This window comes from Mobula birostris, chromosome 6 (genome assembly GCF_030028105.1).
Source record: "Mobula birostris isolate sMobBir1 chromosome 6, sMobBir1.hap1, whole genome shotgun sequence".
Classification (NCBI taxonomy): domain Eukaryota; kingdom Metazoa; phylum Chordata; class Chondrichthyes; order Myliobatiformes; family Myliobatidae; genus Mobula; species Mobula birostris.
Genome location: NC_092375.1, coordinates 21,990,555 through 22,008,257, shown reverse-complemented (window position 1 = coordinate 22,008,257; position 17,703 = coordinate 21,990,555). Strand labels below are relative to the sequence as shown.

At 43.2% G+C, this 17,703-nt stretch overlaps 1 protein-coding gene across 1 annotated transcript in view; it reads right to left on the bottom strand.

Moving 5' to 3' along the window:
* Positions 1-17,703, bottom strand: part of vps26c (VPS26 endosomal protein sorting factor C) — a 44,427-nt gene that overhangs the window by 7,169 nt on the left and 19,555 nt on the right. Inside the window, exons 4-5 of the mRNA XM_072260008.1 lie at positions 14,417-14,497; positions 10,064-10,138 (exon numbers count right to left, since the gene is read on the bottom strand). Of these exons, the coding sequence (XP_072116109.1) occupies positions 10,064-10,138; positions 14,417-14,497 (156 nt within the window). The remainder of the gene's footprint in view (positions 1-10,063; positions 10,139-14,416; positions 14,498-17,703) is intronic.

Here is a 17,703-nt window from a genome sequence, read left to right as displayed (position 1 = left end):
GGTATGACAGTGACTGTTTCAGTAGGAGTTAAGGAGACTTAGAATATGACACCGAAGACTTGCAAATTTCTACAGATGTCCCATGGACAGTGTGGGCATTGGACTAGCTACCTGAAGGTCGTGAGTTCGAGCCCCAGCCGAGGGAACGTGTTGTGTCCTTGAGCAAGGCACTTAATCACACATTGCTCTGCGACGACACCGGTGCCAAGCTGTATGGGTCCTAATGCCCTTCCCTTGGACAACATTGGTGTCGTGGAGAGGGGAGACTTGCAGCATGGGCAACTGCCGGTCTTCCATACAGCCTTGCCCAGGCCTTCGCCCTGGAGAGTGAAGACTTTCCAGGCGCAGATCCATGGTCTCGCGAGACTAACGGATGCCAGAGACCATGGAGAACATTCCAATTGGTTGCATTACCAACTGGTATGGAAGGGCCACTACACAGGATTGAAATAAGCTTCAAAAAGTTGTAAGCTCAGCCAGATCCATCATGGGCACTAGCCTACCCAGCTAGGTGATGCCACAAAAAAGCAGCATCCAGCATTAAGGATCACCATCACCCTGAGCATGCCCTTTTCCCATTACTACCACTGAGGTACAGGAGCTTTACGACGCATACTCAATGTTTCAGGGGTAGCTTCGTTCCGTCCGCCATCAGATTTCTGAATGGACAATGAATCCCTCTATATTTCTGCAAGTTTTTTTTTTGCTCTTTTTGGAATACTTAATTTAATTTCTAAAACTATAAATTCTGATTGTAACTTCTTGTTTTTTTCTATTATGTATTGCAATGTATTGCTGCTGCAAAACAACAAATTTCACACCTGATTCTGAGAACGTTGACCTCCTTATTTTGCAGGGTGCAGGGGAAAATATTTATATTGCAAGCAGTGAAATGGATCACCAGATTGATTCTGGCATGAAGGGAACATCTTATGAATACAAGACAGGATAGCTGATCTGTCCCAGGCCTCCAATTGTCATTTGCCAGTTTCCCAAAGCCCTCAAATCTTTTATTTAAGAAACTATCTACTTCACACATAAAATTCTGAAATGTCCTAGTCTCTACAAGCTATTGGGGAATTAATTCCAAAGATTCATCACCCTCTGAGTTCTAGTACAACTGAGCTTACAAGACTTGTCCACTTTAACTTTGTATTGCGTCCTCTCGTTTGAGACAGTTCCACTGGTGGCAACATCTCAATGATAACTCTGTCATACCTAAACAGAATCTTATGTTTCAAGATCATGTTTTATTCCTCAAAACTCCAAAGAATACAGAACCAACAACTTTGCTGCTCCATGACAGTACAACCTTCTCATCCCAGGAATTATCTCAGTTGATCTCTTTAGGATTGCCTGTAAGCAATATCCTTGCTTAAATAAGGAGATCAAAGTGTGCAAATACTTTAGGTTCGGCTTCAAATAGACTCCAGATGATTGTGATTTAACCTTCTGCATTAACCTCCCATGTCAATAGAGACAATGTCCACTACTTTTTCTTCATCAATCTTCCTTGGAGCCTCCAGAAAACACCACAAGATTGGTTAGACCCAATCTACCACACACAAAGCCATGTTGACCATCCCAAGTCAAGCCCTGTCTATCCAAGTACTTACTTGAATCTTTTGTCTATTTGTCAATGTATTCAAGCTCTCTCCTGGCAAGAGATGGTGTCACGAGTTAATTTTAAGCATGCAAACAACAGATCCTGCTCTATGGAACTAGTGGAATACAATTAGGGTCTGAATGCTGGGTGTTGGAAGTTCCACTTTGGCAGAAGGGGGGGAAAAAATATAGCTTTACATCCACCTGAAGGCCAGGGTGCCACAGAAAAAAAATCTTCGACAGTTTGTGGATGGAAAGAGCATGCAAAAGTGCAGCTACTTACTTGTTTATAATCATGATATAGAACAGGGGTCGGCAACTTTTTTGTCTCTGTGGGCCGGATCGCATATTAATGAGCAGATGGTGGGCCAGATAAATACCATAAAAAACTTGAAATATGGGAATTATCTATTTAAATACATCTAGTTATGTTTTGTCTCAAATTAATGAATAAGGCATACTAGAAAATAACTTGTGCTTAAGGTTGCCTATCCCTGATGTAGAACATAGAACAGAACAGCACAATACAGGCCCTTCAGTCCACTAGGTTGTGTCCACCTTTTAAACTACTCCAAGATTTCTAATCCTTAAAAACTCTTAACATTCCCTTAACTTTCCATCAATCACCTTAAAATTGCGTTCAAGTTCAAGCTGAATTGGTCATTTATGAATACAGCCAAACCAAACAGCGTTCCTCTGGGGCCGGGGTACAAAACACAGTAACAGTCATACACAGCACAAGACACACAAAAGCAGTCTACGGCCAAATGAAACAGCGTTACTCCAAGGCCAAGTTCAAAACACAGGGCCGACATTCATACACAGCAATGATAGCAGAAAAACAGTCACACAAAAAAATACTACAGCCCAAATCCCTGAGTGCCATGGTGCATGGGATGTTGTCCTGGAGCCAAGTTTCTGCAAGAACCAGCAAGCAGCAGTTCCTCATCACGTGCTAGAGAAGCCACTGATGAACACAATCCAGCTGGTCTTCTACCAAGTGAACTCTGGAGGGCAGCACTGATGGGAGGGAGTTGCCTCAAGCCAGCAGGTTCCACGGTGCCCACTGAGGCCCCTGCTCCAGCATCTCCTCTCCTAGGCGGCTGCAACGGGCGATACAGTGGCATGAGGGCCTGGTCCACGCAGTAACCGAGGCAACGCAGCTCCCCCACCATTGAATCAGACTTGCAGTATTCTACATTACCAATGTTCAACAAGGTCTTATGATTCCCCTCCTATTGGCAATTTGCACAGATTTGTCAGCACTTTCAGCCCATTTATGGCCAAATACCTAAAGGCAAATGTTACGATAGTAATGTTGCAAATACAAAATAAAACAACATATTGAAGACACCGAGGGAGGGACAAATTTGTGTCATCTCAGGTAGAAATTCACCCTCCATTATATGAATTGTCCACAACTGTTGATCTCAACTTATGAAAGGAAATGGAACAAAATTGAGGACATTTTACCTTTCCAGATCATGAATGGGCATATCATCAGGCTCTTGAACAAAAGGGGATAACTACACTCCACTTCACTTGCCCCATCATTGATCTCACTTTCAATGACCATCTCACTGTCTCATGGTCTCGTTCTTTATTGCTATTTATTTACAATTGTATTCGCACAGTTTGTTGCCTCCTGCACTCTGGTTAATCTTTCTTTGATCCTGTTATAGTTACCATTCTATAGATTTGCTGAGTATACCCACAATATTATGAATCTCAGGGTTGCATATGGTGAAGTACTTTGAATTTTGATGGCTATATTCAGAGTTTTTTTGCCTTTGATTTTTGTAGGAAATGATTCTTACAATGGGCAGGCATCATATTACAACAGCATGACAGCCAGACATTGGTTTCAATATCCTGTGATAACAATGCTTGAACTACTACACTATACACTTTTATATTCTTCACTCTAATTTATCGAAGCTCCAAGCTCAGTATGTTAAAGGTTAGTTGTCTCAACAGTTGTCATTACATGAAATGTGTAGGATATGGCATCATCTATTAACCATACTGCAGGTTAATATGGCAGATAACCTTGTCATTATAACTGAATTTACAACATCAATATTGTTCCACAATTGTAGGTGAAACAGTGGTTAAAGGCTGCTTAAAGCATTTTACTTCATTTCACTTAAGATCAATTGTTTAGAACAGCGGTCCCCAACCACGAGGAAACGATACGAGTCAGTTGCACCTTTTCTCATTCCCTGTCACGCACTGTTGAACTTGAACATAGGGTTGCCAACTGTCCCGTATTTGCCGAGACATCCCGTATATTGGGCTAAATTGGTTTGTCCCATACAGGACCGTCCTTGTCCCGTATTTCCCCCGCTAAGATAGAGCGTTCCTATGAAACCTTTCATGTTGAAATGGCGTAAAGTGAAGAAGCAATTACCATTAATTTATATGGGAAAAATTTTTGAGCGTTCCCAGACCCAAAAAATAACCTACCAAATCATACCAAATAACACATAAAACCTAAAATAACACTGACATATAGTAAAAGCAGGAATGATATGATAAATACACAGCCTATATAAAGTAGAAATAATGTATGTACAGTATAGTAGGGAAGATTAAGCCAAAACCGATTTGTGGGGGGAAAAATCCACACATACTCGCATGCGCACATCACATATGCGCATGTCACTCACGCCTGCGCACACAGGTGCCCGCGCAGGGCTTCATGGTCATGGTAGTCTTTCTCGGGGTAAACACAAGTGTCCCGGGATTTGACTGCTACTTTTGTCCCTTATTTGGGAGTGAGAAAGTTGGCAACCCTAACTGTAAAAGACATGTTGAGGTGAGTTTAATCCTACTTGAACATCACCCCCCCCCCCCCACCGGGTTGGCCGGTCTGCAAGAATATTGTCAATATTAAATCGGTCCCCTGGTTTAGAACATTTAGCTTTCCTTGCCGCTAGTGAGGGTGCTAATCCATCTATTGCTGTTATAGCAACAGGCCGCTTTTTCAAGACATCGGCTCAGTACAATCATGGAGAATTAGTATTCAAATAGTACTGCAATCTCTCTTATACATTCCTCATAACACCAGGAAGCTAGCCTGCAATAGCAACATCCCATGCATTTTAGCTACTCTAGACAACTATGCATTAAAATGAATGTGCAAAGATATACACTTTATTAAATACTTTGCATACTTAATAAAGTGGCCATTGAGTGCATGTTCGTGATCTTCTGCTGCTGTAGCCCTTCATAGTTCTTTGTGTATTCAGAGATGCTCTTCTGCACACCACTACTGTAAGGTGAGTTACTGTCACCTTCCAGTCTGGCCATTCTCCTGACCCTCTTGATGTCCACAGAACTGTCACTCACTGAATGTTTTTTGTTTCTTTTTGGCACTATTCTCTGTAAAGTCTAGAGACTATTGTGTGCATGAAAATTCCAGGAAATTCACAGTTCCTGAGATACTCAAAGCACCCTCTTTGGCACCAACACTCATTCCAGTCAGTCACTTAGATCACATTTCTTCCTCATTCTGATGTTTGATCTGAACAACTACTGAATCTCTCCTGGCCATGCCTGCATGCTTTAATGCAGCAGTCCCCAACTACTGGGCCGCGGAACGGTACCGGCCGGCCGCAAAGTATGTGCTACCGGGCCACGAGGAAACGATATGAGTCAGCTGCACCTTTCCTCATTCCCTGTCACGCACTGTTGAACTTGAACATTAGGTTGCCAACTGTCCCGTATTTGCCGGGACATTCTGTATATTGGGCTAAATTGGTTTGTCCCATACAGGACCGCCCTTGTCCCATATTTCCCCCGTTAAGGTGGAGCGTTCCTATGAAACCTTTTGTGCCGAAATGGCATAAAGCGAAGAAGCAATTACCATTCATTTATATGGGAAAAGTTTTTGAGTGTTCCCAGACCCAAAAAATAACCTACCAAATCATACCAAATAACACATAAAACCTAAAATAACACTAACATATAGTAAAAGCAGGAATGATATGATAAATCACAGCCTATATAAAGTAGAAATAATGTATATACAGTATAATCGGGAAGATTAAGCCAAAACCAATTTGTGGAGGAAAAAAATCAGCACTTATGTACATGCGCACACAGGTTCCTGTGCGAGGCTTCATGGTCATGGTAGTCTTTCTCGGGGTAAACACAAATGTCCCATATTTGACTGCTACTTTTGTCCCTTAGTTGGGAGTGAGAAAGTTGGCAACCCTAACTGTAAAAGACATGTTGAGCTGAGTTTAACCCTACTTGAACACCCCTGCCGTCCTGGTCGGCCAGTCTGCAAGAATACTATCAATATTAAACCAGCGCAAAAAAGGTTGGGGACCCCTGCTTTAATGCACAGAATTGCTGCCACATGATTGGCTGATCAGACGTATGCATTAATGAGGTGTATCTAATGAAGTGAGATGAGATTTCCAAGGCAGCACTTGACCAATATGGACATGGTGGTCCTTCATCTTTCTTCAATTCTCAGCTCAGGTCATTATTTTTTTAGGAAACGGGTTTGCTCTGTGCTTTGAGTACCTCCGCCATTGTCCACCAGGAGAGAGTTATAACCATGCAACCTGGTCTGATGTTTTCTACCAGAACTGTGAGCTTTCCTGCCAGCTTCTTTGAAAGAAGTCTTGTGGCCATTTTAACCATAGAAAATATTTTAAACTTAAAACTTCCACCAAATCTAGTTTCTGATTCAGAACTTGCAAACTACCTTTTAATTTTGGATAACACAGCTTAATCCCACAACTTTTATACATGCTTTCATCATGGGCACTAGCCTACGCAGCATCAGAATCAGATTTAATGTCACTTAAATTTGTTTTTATATGGCATCAAGGACATGTTCAAAAAGCATTGCCTCAAAAAGACAGCAACCATCATTAACTATCTCCATCACTCAGGACATGATCTCATTACTACCATCAGAGAGCAGGTACAGGAGCATGAAGACTCACACTCACACTCAACATTTTAGGAACAGCTCCTTCCCCTCTGCCATCAAATTTCTGAATGGTCTACAAACAATACCTCACTATTTTTGCTCTCTATTGGCACAACTTTTTAAAAAATATTTATTTCATAATGCAGTGTATAGCACTGTAGTAATCTTACATCCCGCGCTGTATGGTGATAATTTTATATTTTGCACTATACTGTAGTAATTTTATATACTGCATTGTTCTGCTGCCACAAAAAAATCATTATATATACGAGTGATGATAAACCAGATTCTGAGATGGGTCTCTGTTGTCGACTGAGAGTGGGAAGGTGGCAGGGAGAGGGGAATCATGGTTGGGAAAGAGGAAGGGGGGAGGGGAGGGGAGGGGAGCAGGAAGCACCAGAGAGACATTCTGTAATGATCAATAAACCAATTTTTTGGAATCAAGTGACCTTGCCTGGTGTCTCAGAGCTGGATGTGTCTGCACCCATAGCACCTCCTCACCCCGGCACTCCTTCTCTGCCAGCTGTCTCAAACCCCTCCCACAGCGCTCCACCCTCACCACTCCCAACATCCTTCGCTCCTGCCAGATTTACAAACTCGCTCTCTGCTCATTGACAAGGTGTACTACTGCCGTAAAACAAATTTCCTGACATGTCACTGATATTATAGCTGACGAACTTAATATACACAATAGCTTAGTTGTCACACTATTACAACACCAGCTTCAGGAATAATAAGCTGTGGGCATGCTTACCGATATGATTTGACATAGAACATAGAACAGTACAGCACAGTACAGGCCCTTCGGCCCACAATGTTGTGCTGACTCTTAAACCCTGCCTCCCATATACCCCCCCACCTTAAATTCCTCCATATACCTGTCTAGTAGTCTCTTTAACTTCACTAGTGTATCTGCCTCCACCACTGACTCAGGCAGTGCATTCCACGCACCAACCACTCTCTGAGTGGCTTCCCCACCACAGACATAAGGCTCACTGGTCTATAATTACCCAGACTATCCCTACCACCTTTTTTGAACAAGGGGACAACATTCGCCTCCCTCCAATCCTCCGGTACCATTCCTGTGGACAACGAGGAAATAAAGATCCTAGCCAAAGGCTCAGCAATCTCTTCCCTCACATCTTGGAGCAGCCTGGGGAATATTCCGTCAGGCCCCGGGGACTTATCCGTCCTAATGTATTTTAATAACGCCAACACCTCCTCTCCCTTAATATCAACATGCTCTAGAATATCAACCTCACTCATATTGTCCTCACCATCAAGTTCCCTCTCATTGGTGAATACTGAAGAGAAGTATTCATTGAGAACCTTGCTCACTTCCACAGCCTCCAGGCACATCTTCCCACCTTTATCTCTAATCAGTCCCATCTTCACTCCTGTCATCCTTTTGTTCTTCACATAATTGAAGAATGCCATGAGGGGAGAAGGTGGCGGCACGATGCAGTGCGTGCGGTCGCTCTGAAATGATATCGGTATTTGTTAAGTAGGTACCGTGCACAATCCTGACTTGATGGAGACAGACGTGAGAAGCACGGAGGAACATCTGGAAAAACTTCTGAAATGCCTGCTTCGCTGCCACTGCTACTGTGCAATCGAGAATCTCCGGAGGGGAAGGCCCCAAATCCTCAGCTTTGCCTACTGCCTGTTGCCGGGGGCGGGGTCAAAGCGCTTGGCAGAGATGGTGCTCGGTGTCGGAGGGCTGGTCGGAGGCTCGAAGTTTTCAGACGGACACAGGAGTTGGTTGTGGTCGAGTGCTTCCAGGGTGCTGCATCGGCAAGTTTGAGGCGCTGGAGGTTCATGGCAGGGGGACTTTTTCTTCCCTCTACCATCTGCGTAAGATGATGGGACTTTGAGACTTTTTTTTTACCGTGCCCGTGGTCTGTGCTTTATCATATTACGGTATTGTTTTGCATTGTTGTAACTATATGTTATAATTATGTGGTTTTTGTCAGTTTTTTAGTCTTGGTTTGTCTTGTGTTTCTGTGATATCATACTGGAGGAATATTGTATCATTTCTTAATGCATGCATTACTAAATGACAATAAAAGGGGACTGCGTGTCCTCATAATCTAATCTAATTTTCCTTTACCCTACTCGCCAAGGCCTTCTCATGCCCTCTTCTTGCTCTCCTCAGCCCCTTCTTAAGCTCCTTTCTTGCTACCCTATATTCCTCAATAGGCCCATCTGATCCTTGCTTCCTAAACCACATGTATGCTGCCTTCTTCCACCTGACTAGATTTTCCACCTCACTTGTCACCCATGATTCCTTCACCCTACCATTATCTTCCTCACCGGTACAAAATTATCCCTAACATCCTGCAAGGGATTCCTAAACATCGACCACGTACATGTCCATAGTACATTTCCCTGCAAAAGCATCATCCCAATTCACACCCACAAGTTCTAGCCTTATAGCCTCATAATTTGCCCTTCTCCAATTAAAAATTTTCCTGTCCTCTCTGATTCTATCCTTTTCCATGATAATGCTGAAGGCCAGGGAGTGGTGGTCACTGTCCCCCAGATGCTCACCCAGTGAGAGATCTGTGACCTGACCCGGATATATTTCTGTAGTTTCAATGTACACATGACAATTAAAGCTAATCTAGTCTTTAACCTGACTTCACTGGAAGGGACAAACCAAGTCAAAGGATGTTGCAAACTGTATAACTGAAATAAGAACAAGTTTTTGACTGTCAAATTAATGCTGGCAACACAAGGAAATGTAATAGGGAGCTACCACTAATTGAGCACCAATGATATAATTTAAAATCCATTTTGTGCTTACAAATTCAACTGAGACAAAATCGTGAAAAATTTAATTACTTAGTCCCAGGATGGCAAGACTGCAAAAGATTATTTGCAAACAGCAGCTGGAACATCGCTGAGTGTGAACACAAATTTAACAGAGGAAATCATTTTTGAGACATTGGAATTATCCCACTGTTCAGTACTGTAACGCCATAAAACAGATTTGTATCAGTCAGTTACATTCTGATAATGTCTGCATTGAAGCATCTGGGAAATCAAGGCTAGCACAGTAAATCTGTCACAACATGAAGAAAAAACATACATGGCTATTAAGATGGAACCAAAGAATTGCCAAAATCGCCAAAGATAGAAAAGTTCATTTGTGGATAGCTGTTCAGTTTTAGGAATAAGCTACTTTCAACTTGATCTTGAGCTTGAATCTTGAGATAATTACAGTTTCTATCACTGGCATTGAACCAAGTGAATAATCCAGTGCTCTAATCTCTAGTCTCCAATTAAAAGATGGTTAGGTTTCATGGTTGTGAGAAACTGATCATCCATACACTTACCTTGTGCCTCTCTGAAGATCAAGAGCCCAACCACATATTTTCACCACAAATAAATTGAAATGTTGTTGCTTTTATTTCACTTTCTTTAACCCCAATCACTTTGCAAATCTGTTTCCCAGCAAAGCTGCAAACCCACCAATCCCCAGCTCTTACCAAATGTGCAGCTCACCTCTCGAACATTTTGCAGGGATTCAGGGGTGATGCTGAAATCCACGGGGGTGGGGGTTAACCTCCCTTTCTGAGGCTTTAAAAGAGAAAATCATTAAAAACACTTAAAACGGACAATCAAAGATGTTATGTTTATTTCTTAATCTGCGAGAAAAAAATTAAGGTACAAGATTAAAGCTCAAACACTAATGATATAATGCCATCAGTTCTCTGTTCATTTACTTTTCAGTATGCTATCCCAGTAGATGTAGCACCAAACTATTCTAAAACCAGACAAGCCACAAAAATTGTTTTGTCCTTAGTATTTTTCAGTTAAAGTTATCATTACTTATATCAAGATTTTATCTAATCAAGTCTACTACCACTCAAAGTAATTTTTATTTTTATTTTGAGATATAGCACAGTAACAGGGCCTAGCGGCCCAATGAGTCCGTGCTGCCTAATTACACTGATGTGACCAATTCCGCTACTAACCCATTTGCCTTTGGAACGTGGGAGGAAACCAGAGCACCCGGTAGAAACCTATGTGTTCACAGGAAAAACGTACAGACAGCAGTGGAATTGAAACTGGGTTGCTAGCGTTGTAATAACGTTAAGCTAACCACTAAGCCACCATATTCTGTAACTTGTTGCTTTCTCCCTCTCACCCTATTTGGTGTAAGGATCCAATTCCCGATCGGGAGTGATTGCTTCCTTAGGTTGATTACATATACACTGCATTTTTGATTATTTTTGTCCATTATGTCTGAGAAACAGAAAACCTACAGCACAATACAGGCCCTTCGTCCCACAATGCTGTGCCTAACATATAATTACTTTAGAAATTACCTCGGGTTACCCATAGCCCTCTATTTTTCTGAGCTCCATGTACCTGTCCAATAGTCTCTTAAAGAAAGACCCTATTGTATCCGCCTCCACCACCGTCACCAGCAGCCCATTCCACGCACTCACCGCTCTGAGTAAAAAAATTTACCCCCGACATCTCCTCTGTACATACTTCCAAGCACCTTAAAAATGTGCCCTCTCATGTTAGCCATTTCAGTCCTGGGAAAAAGCCTCTGACTATCCGCACGATCAATGCCTCTCATTACCTTATACACCTCTGTCAGGTCACCTCTCATCCTCCGTCACTCCAAGGACAAAAGGCCAAATTCACTTAACCTATTCTCATAAGGCATGCTCCCCAATCCAGGCAACATCCTTGTAAATCTCCTCTGCACCCTTTCTATGGTTTCCACATCCCTCCTGTAGTGAGACGACCAGAACTGAGCACAATACTCCAAGTGGGGTCTGACCAGGGTCCTATATAGCTTTAACATTACCTCTTAGCTTTTGAACTCAATCCCCGGTTGATGAAGACCAGTGCACCGTATGCCTTCTTAATCACACAGTCAACCTGCGCAGCAGCTTTGAGTGTCCTATTGACTCGGACACCAAGATCCCTCTGATCCTCCACACTGCCAAGAGTCTTACCATTAATACTATATTCTGCCATCATATCTGACCTACCAAAACAAACCACTTCACACTTCTCTGGGTTGAACCCCATTTGCCACTTCTCAGCCCAGTTTTTCATCCTATCAATGTACCGCTGAAACCTCTGACAGCACGCCACACTATCCACAACCTTTGTGTCATCAGCAAATTTACTAACCCATCCCTCCACTTCCTCATCCAGGTCATTTATAAAAATCACGAAGAGCAGGAGTCCCAGAACAGATCCCTGAGGCGCACCACTGGTCACCGACCTCCCTACAACCACTTTTTGCCTTCTGTAGGCAAGCCAATTCTGGATCCACAAAGCAAGGTCCCCATGGATCCCATGCCTCCTTACTTTCTCAATAAACTTTGCATGAGGTACTTTATCAAATGCCTTGCTGAAATCCATATACACTGCTCTACCTTCAATGTGTTTAGTCACATCCTCAAAAAATTCATTCAGGCTCATAAGGCACGACTTGCCTTTGACAAAGCCATGGTGACTATTCCTAATCATATTATACCTCTCCAAATGTTCATAAATCCTGCCTCTCAGGATCTTTTCTATCAACTTAGCAACCACTGAAGTAAGACTCACTGGTCTATAATTTCCAGGGCTATCTATACTCCCTTTCTTGAATAAGGGAACAACATCTGCAACCCTCCAATCCTCCAGAACCTCCCCCTGTCCCCACTGATAATGCAAACATCATTGTTAGAAGCTCAGCAATCTTCTCCCTTGCCTCCTACAGCAACCTGGAGTACATCTCGTCCGGTCTCAGTGACTTATCCAACATGATGCTTTCCAAAAGCTCCACCACATCGTCTTTCTTAATGCCGACATGCTCAAGCTTTTCAGTCCACTGTAAGTCATCCCTATAATTGCCAAGGTCCTTTCCCATAGCGAATACTGAAGCAAAGTATTCATTAAGTATCCCCGCTACCTCCTCTGGTTCCATACACACTTTTCCACTGTCACACTTTATAGATCCTATTCTCTCACATCTTATCCTCTTGCTCTTCACATACTTGTAGAATGCCTTGGGGTTTTCCTTAATCCTACTCACCAAGGCTTTCTCATGGCCCCTTCTGGCTCTCCTAATTTCATTCTTAAGCTCCTTCCGGCTAACCTTACAATGTTCTAGATCCCTATCATTACCTAGTTTTTGAACCTTTCGTAAGCTTTTCTTTTCTACTTGACTAGATTTTCAACAGCACCCTACTATCCTTTCCCTGTCTCAATGGAATGTACCCATGTAGAACGCCATGCAAATATCCCCTGAACATCTGCCACGTTTCTGCCTTATAACTTCCCAGAGAACATCTGCTCCCAATTTATACTTTCAAGTTTCTGCCTGATAGCCTCATATTTCCCCTTATTCCAATTAACCGTTTTCCTAACTTGTCTGCTCCTATCCCTCTCCAATGCTATGGTAAAGGAGACAGAATTGTAATCACCATCTCCAAGAAGCTCTCCCACTGAGAGACCGGATACCTGACCAGGTTCATTTCCCAATACCAAGTACAGCCTCTCCTCTTGTAGGCTTATCTACATATTGTGTCAGGAAACCTTCCTGAACACACCTAACAAACTCCACCCCATTTAAACCCCTTGCTCTAGGGAGATGCCAATCAATATTGGGGAAATTAAAATCTCCCATGACAACTGTTATTATTGCACCATTCCAGAATCTGTCTCCCTATTTGCTCCTCGATGTTCCTGTTACTACTGGGTGGTCTATAAAAAACACCCAGTAGAGTTGTTGACCCCTTTCTGTTCCTAACTTCCAGCCACAGAGACTCCGTATACAATTCTTTCATGACTTCCTCCTTTTCTGCAGCCATGACACTTATCTCTGATCAGCAGTGTGATGCTCCCACCTCTTTTGCCCCCCTCCCTGTCCTTTCTGAAACATCTAAAGCCTGGCACTCTAAGCCCCTGAGCCATCCAAGTCTCTGTAATGGCCACAACATCATAGCTCCAAGTACTGATCCACGCTCTAAGCACATCCGCTTTGTTCATGATACTCCTTGCATTAAAATAGACACATCTCAAACCATCAGTCTGAGAGCATCTCTTCTTATTCACCTGCCTATCCTCCCTCTCACACTGCCTACAATCTTTCTCTATTTGTAAGCCAACTGCCCCTTCCTCCGTCTCTTCAGTTCGATTCCCATCCCCCAGTAATTCTAGTTTAAACTCTCCCCAATAATCCCATTCCCCAGTAATTCTAGTTCAAACTCTCCCCAATACCTTAGCAAACCTCCCTGCCAGGATATTGTTCCCTATCGGATTGAAGTGCAACCCATCCTTATTGTGCAGGTCACACCTGCCCCCAAAAAGGTCCCAGTGATCCAGAAATCTGAATCCTTGCCCCCGCTCCAATCTCTCAGCCACGCACTTATCCTCTATACCTCACTCTATTCCTATACTCATGCCCGCATGGCACAGGCAGTAATCCTGAGATTACTACCCCTGTGGTCCTGCTTCTCAGCTTCTTTCCTAACTCCCTGTAGTCTGTTTTCAGAACCTCCTCCCTTTTCTTACCCATGTCATTGGTACCAATATGCACCACAACCTCTGGCTGTTCACTTTCCCACTTCAGGATATCATGGACGCAGTCAGAAACATCCCGGACCCTGGCACCCGGGAGGCAAACTACCATCCCTGTTTCTTTCCTGCGTCCACGGAATCACCTGTCTCACCCCCTGACTATAGAGTCCCCTATCACTGCTGCCATCCTCAACCACATGTGAATCAAACAGCAGCCATCTCCCATAAGGTCCCACCAGCTTAAGTTTTAAAAATCCCAATGTATGCTCTGTAAAAGTTGATTCACCCTCTGGTGTTTTCAAAAACCAGATTTTCACTTACCAGGGAATGCACAATAAATTCACAGTTCTTCATCAAATCCTTCGCAAGGAGTGGTCGTCGCATATCACACCGAAGTGTGTACTGAAAGAAACAAAATATAAGCACACCTGAGCTTAATCCCAGTCGGAGAGAGGGAAGGGATGGTGGCAGGGTAGGTGTGGGGAGTCGGGGGGGGGGGTGGAGGCGGTGAAGGAAACAGATCTACTAGGCACACATTTCATAAAGTAAAATTCCTGATCAGCAAGTTTACTCCCTGCTTATCAGTAGAATTGCAAGGTTACAGAAAGTCATAAGGTCTTTTGTCAAATCTTTGCTTCAGGTAGCAGCCCACAAAGGAAGGCAAATAAATACTGATTATTAAGGACGAGGAAATTTGAAATACAGGTTCCATCACAGGAGACCTGCAACACTGGATTATCAAAACAGAAGTAAACCACAGAGATAAAAAAAAGAGACATCTCCAAATTAGCTTCAGTAATCCTCCGAGTCTACTTTGCTGATGACACTGCTGTTCTATGACTTAAGTAAATTTCAAAAGAAACAACTGAAACCAGTAACAATTACAGTTATAAAGGCAAGTAGGACATTTCCCTCCAGTAAAATCAATTTAATAACCATAACAATGCAGCCCAAGTTTAATACAATTTCACAGGTCTTGTTTTAGAGCGACATGAACGATCAGGTGAAACAAACCACAGTAAACGGACTACCAAGTGAACTTAAATCAGCCACACATTCATCAAGTCCATTATACAATGTTAAAAGGACTAATTTGAAGACCAGAACTACGAATAATTTGCTCAAATAAAATGACCTGTGCTGCCTCATTGATCAAGGTAGCATTGACTAATAAAATGTTTATCAACCTCAGTAAAGTCTGTAACAATATCATTCACATTTTTATTTTTCTCAACAGACGAACCAATACACCTTTGTTTGCAGGGCGCCGAAAGAAAATGCCATGAAGCTACATCTGAACCCAAAAAAAAAACACATTTTCAGAAGTTCACGTACAAACTGCTGGGGGAGATCAGTAGGACAAGCAATATCTATGGAAAGGAATAAAGAGTCGATATTTTAGGCCAAGACCCATCACCAGTCCTGATGAAGGGTTTCTCCCTGAAGCATCGACTTTTCCCTGTACCTTTCCACAGATTGGGGTTCTCAACCTTTTTTTATGCCATGGATCCCAACCATTAACCAAGGTGGTGTGCGGACCCCAGTTGGGAACCCCTGCCCGAGATGCTGCCTGACCTGCTCAGTTCCTACAGCATTTTGCATGCGATACTCTGGACTGCCATCTTTCAGAAGTTCCTATTTATTGGATGTTAAACTAAGTCCAATCTGCTCCAACAAATATGCATAAAAGATTCAATGGATTTTTTTTTCACGAGTCAATCTTAATTGATAAGTATTTATCTGATTGTTGGACCCATCTGTGAGTATACTACCTGTCTTGTTTCATTTCCAGAGGTTAATTAGCTGTGAATCATAAACCACTTTCAGTCTTGAAATGAATAACAATAAATTTTAGTCTCATTTTATTGCCTATTTATTACCCTGCGTCTCAGCAGTAAATTAGTCTGCATCAATTTGAATCAGTCAGATAAAATCAGCAAGGCGTAGTCTTGTGTAGAATAAGAGAGTGCTCTCCACTTCCATGAACTTCACAGCTCTTGAGGTCTATACATCGAGAAGTAATGAGCCGTGAGGTTTTAAACAAGCTGACATGGATATTAAAAACTCAGGTAAATAAATAAACAAACAAACAAACTCAGCTAATTATAACAGGAGGGAAGAAAGAATGGTCAAATGGAAAACAAATTTCTAATCAGCCAATCATACGGCAGCGAATGAATACATAAACGCATACAGACCACATGGTCAAATTCCACCCTGCCCTCAAATTTACCCGGTCCATTTCCGACATCTCCCTCCCCTTTGTCAATCTCACTGTCTCAGTCTCAGGAGACAGGTTATCTACTGATGGCTTGATAAACCTCTAGACTCTCACAGCTACCTGGACTATACCTCTTCCCATTCTGTTACTTGTAAAAAACACCATCCCCTTCTCTCCATCTCTGCCTCATCTGCTGAGGCTTTACATTTTAGAACAAAGGAGATGTCCACCTTTTTCAAAGAAAGGGGCTTCCTTTCCTCCACCATCAACGCTGTCCTCAACCGCATCTCTTCTATTTCACACATCTGGTCTAACCCCATCCTCCCGCCACCCTACCAATGACAGAGTTCCTCTTGTCCTCACCTACCACCCCACCAGCCTCCGCGTCCAGCACACAATTCTCTGGCACTTCCGCCATCTCAAATGGGATCCAGCAGCAAACACATCATTCCCTCCCCCACTTTCTGCTTTCCACAGGGATTGCTCCCTACGTGACTCCCTTGTCCAATCGTCCCTCCCCATTGATCTCCCTAATGGCACTTATCCTTGCAAGCTGAACAAGTGCTACACTTGCTCCTACACCTCTTCCCTCACTACCATTCAGAGCCCCAAACAGTCCTTCCAGGTGAGGCGACACTTCTCTGAGTCTTTTGGGGTCATATACTGTGTTCAGTGCTCCCGGTGTGGGCTCCTGTATATCGGTGAAACCCGACGTAGATTGGGAGACCATTTCGTTGAGCACCTACATTCCGTCCGCTCCTCTACTGCTACGATGAGGCCACACTGAGGTTGGAAGAATACCTTGTACTCCATCTGTGTCGCCTCCAACCTGATGGCATGAACATCGATTTCTCGAACTTCCCGTAATAGCCCCCCACCGGCCTTCTCCTTCACCAGTCCCCTTCCCCATTTCCCTTTCTCACCTCATCTCCTTGCAGCCCACTGCTTCCCTCTGGTGTTCCTGCCCCCTTTTCTTCCACGGCCTTCGATCCTCGCCCATCAGACTCCCCCTTTGCCAGCCCTGTATCTCTTTCACCAATCAACTTCCCAGTTAATTACTTCATTCCTCCCTCTCCAGGTTCCACCTTTCACCTTGTGCTCCTCTCTCCCCTCACCCACCTTTTAAACCTGCTCCTCATATTTCTTTTCTCCAGTGCTGCCGGATTCTCCGCCCAAAACGTCGACGGTACTTTTTTTTCCCCCATAGATGCCGCCTGGATTACTAAGTTCCTCCAGCATTTTGTGTGAGAGACATGGTCAAGAGGTTCACTTGTTGTTCAGACCAAACATCAGAATGGAGAAAAAGTCTGATCCAAGTGACTTCAATGTAGAACCTTGAACTGAATGGTCTACAGCAGCAGAGACCACGAACGTAGTCAGCAGCCAA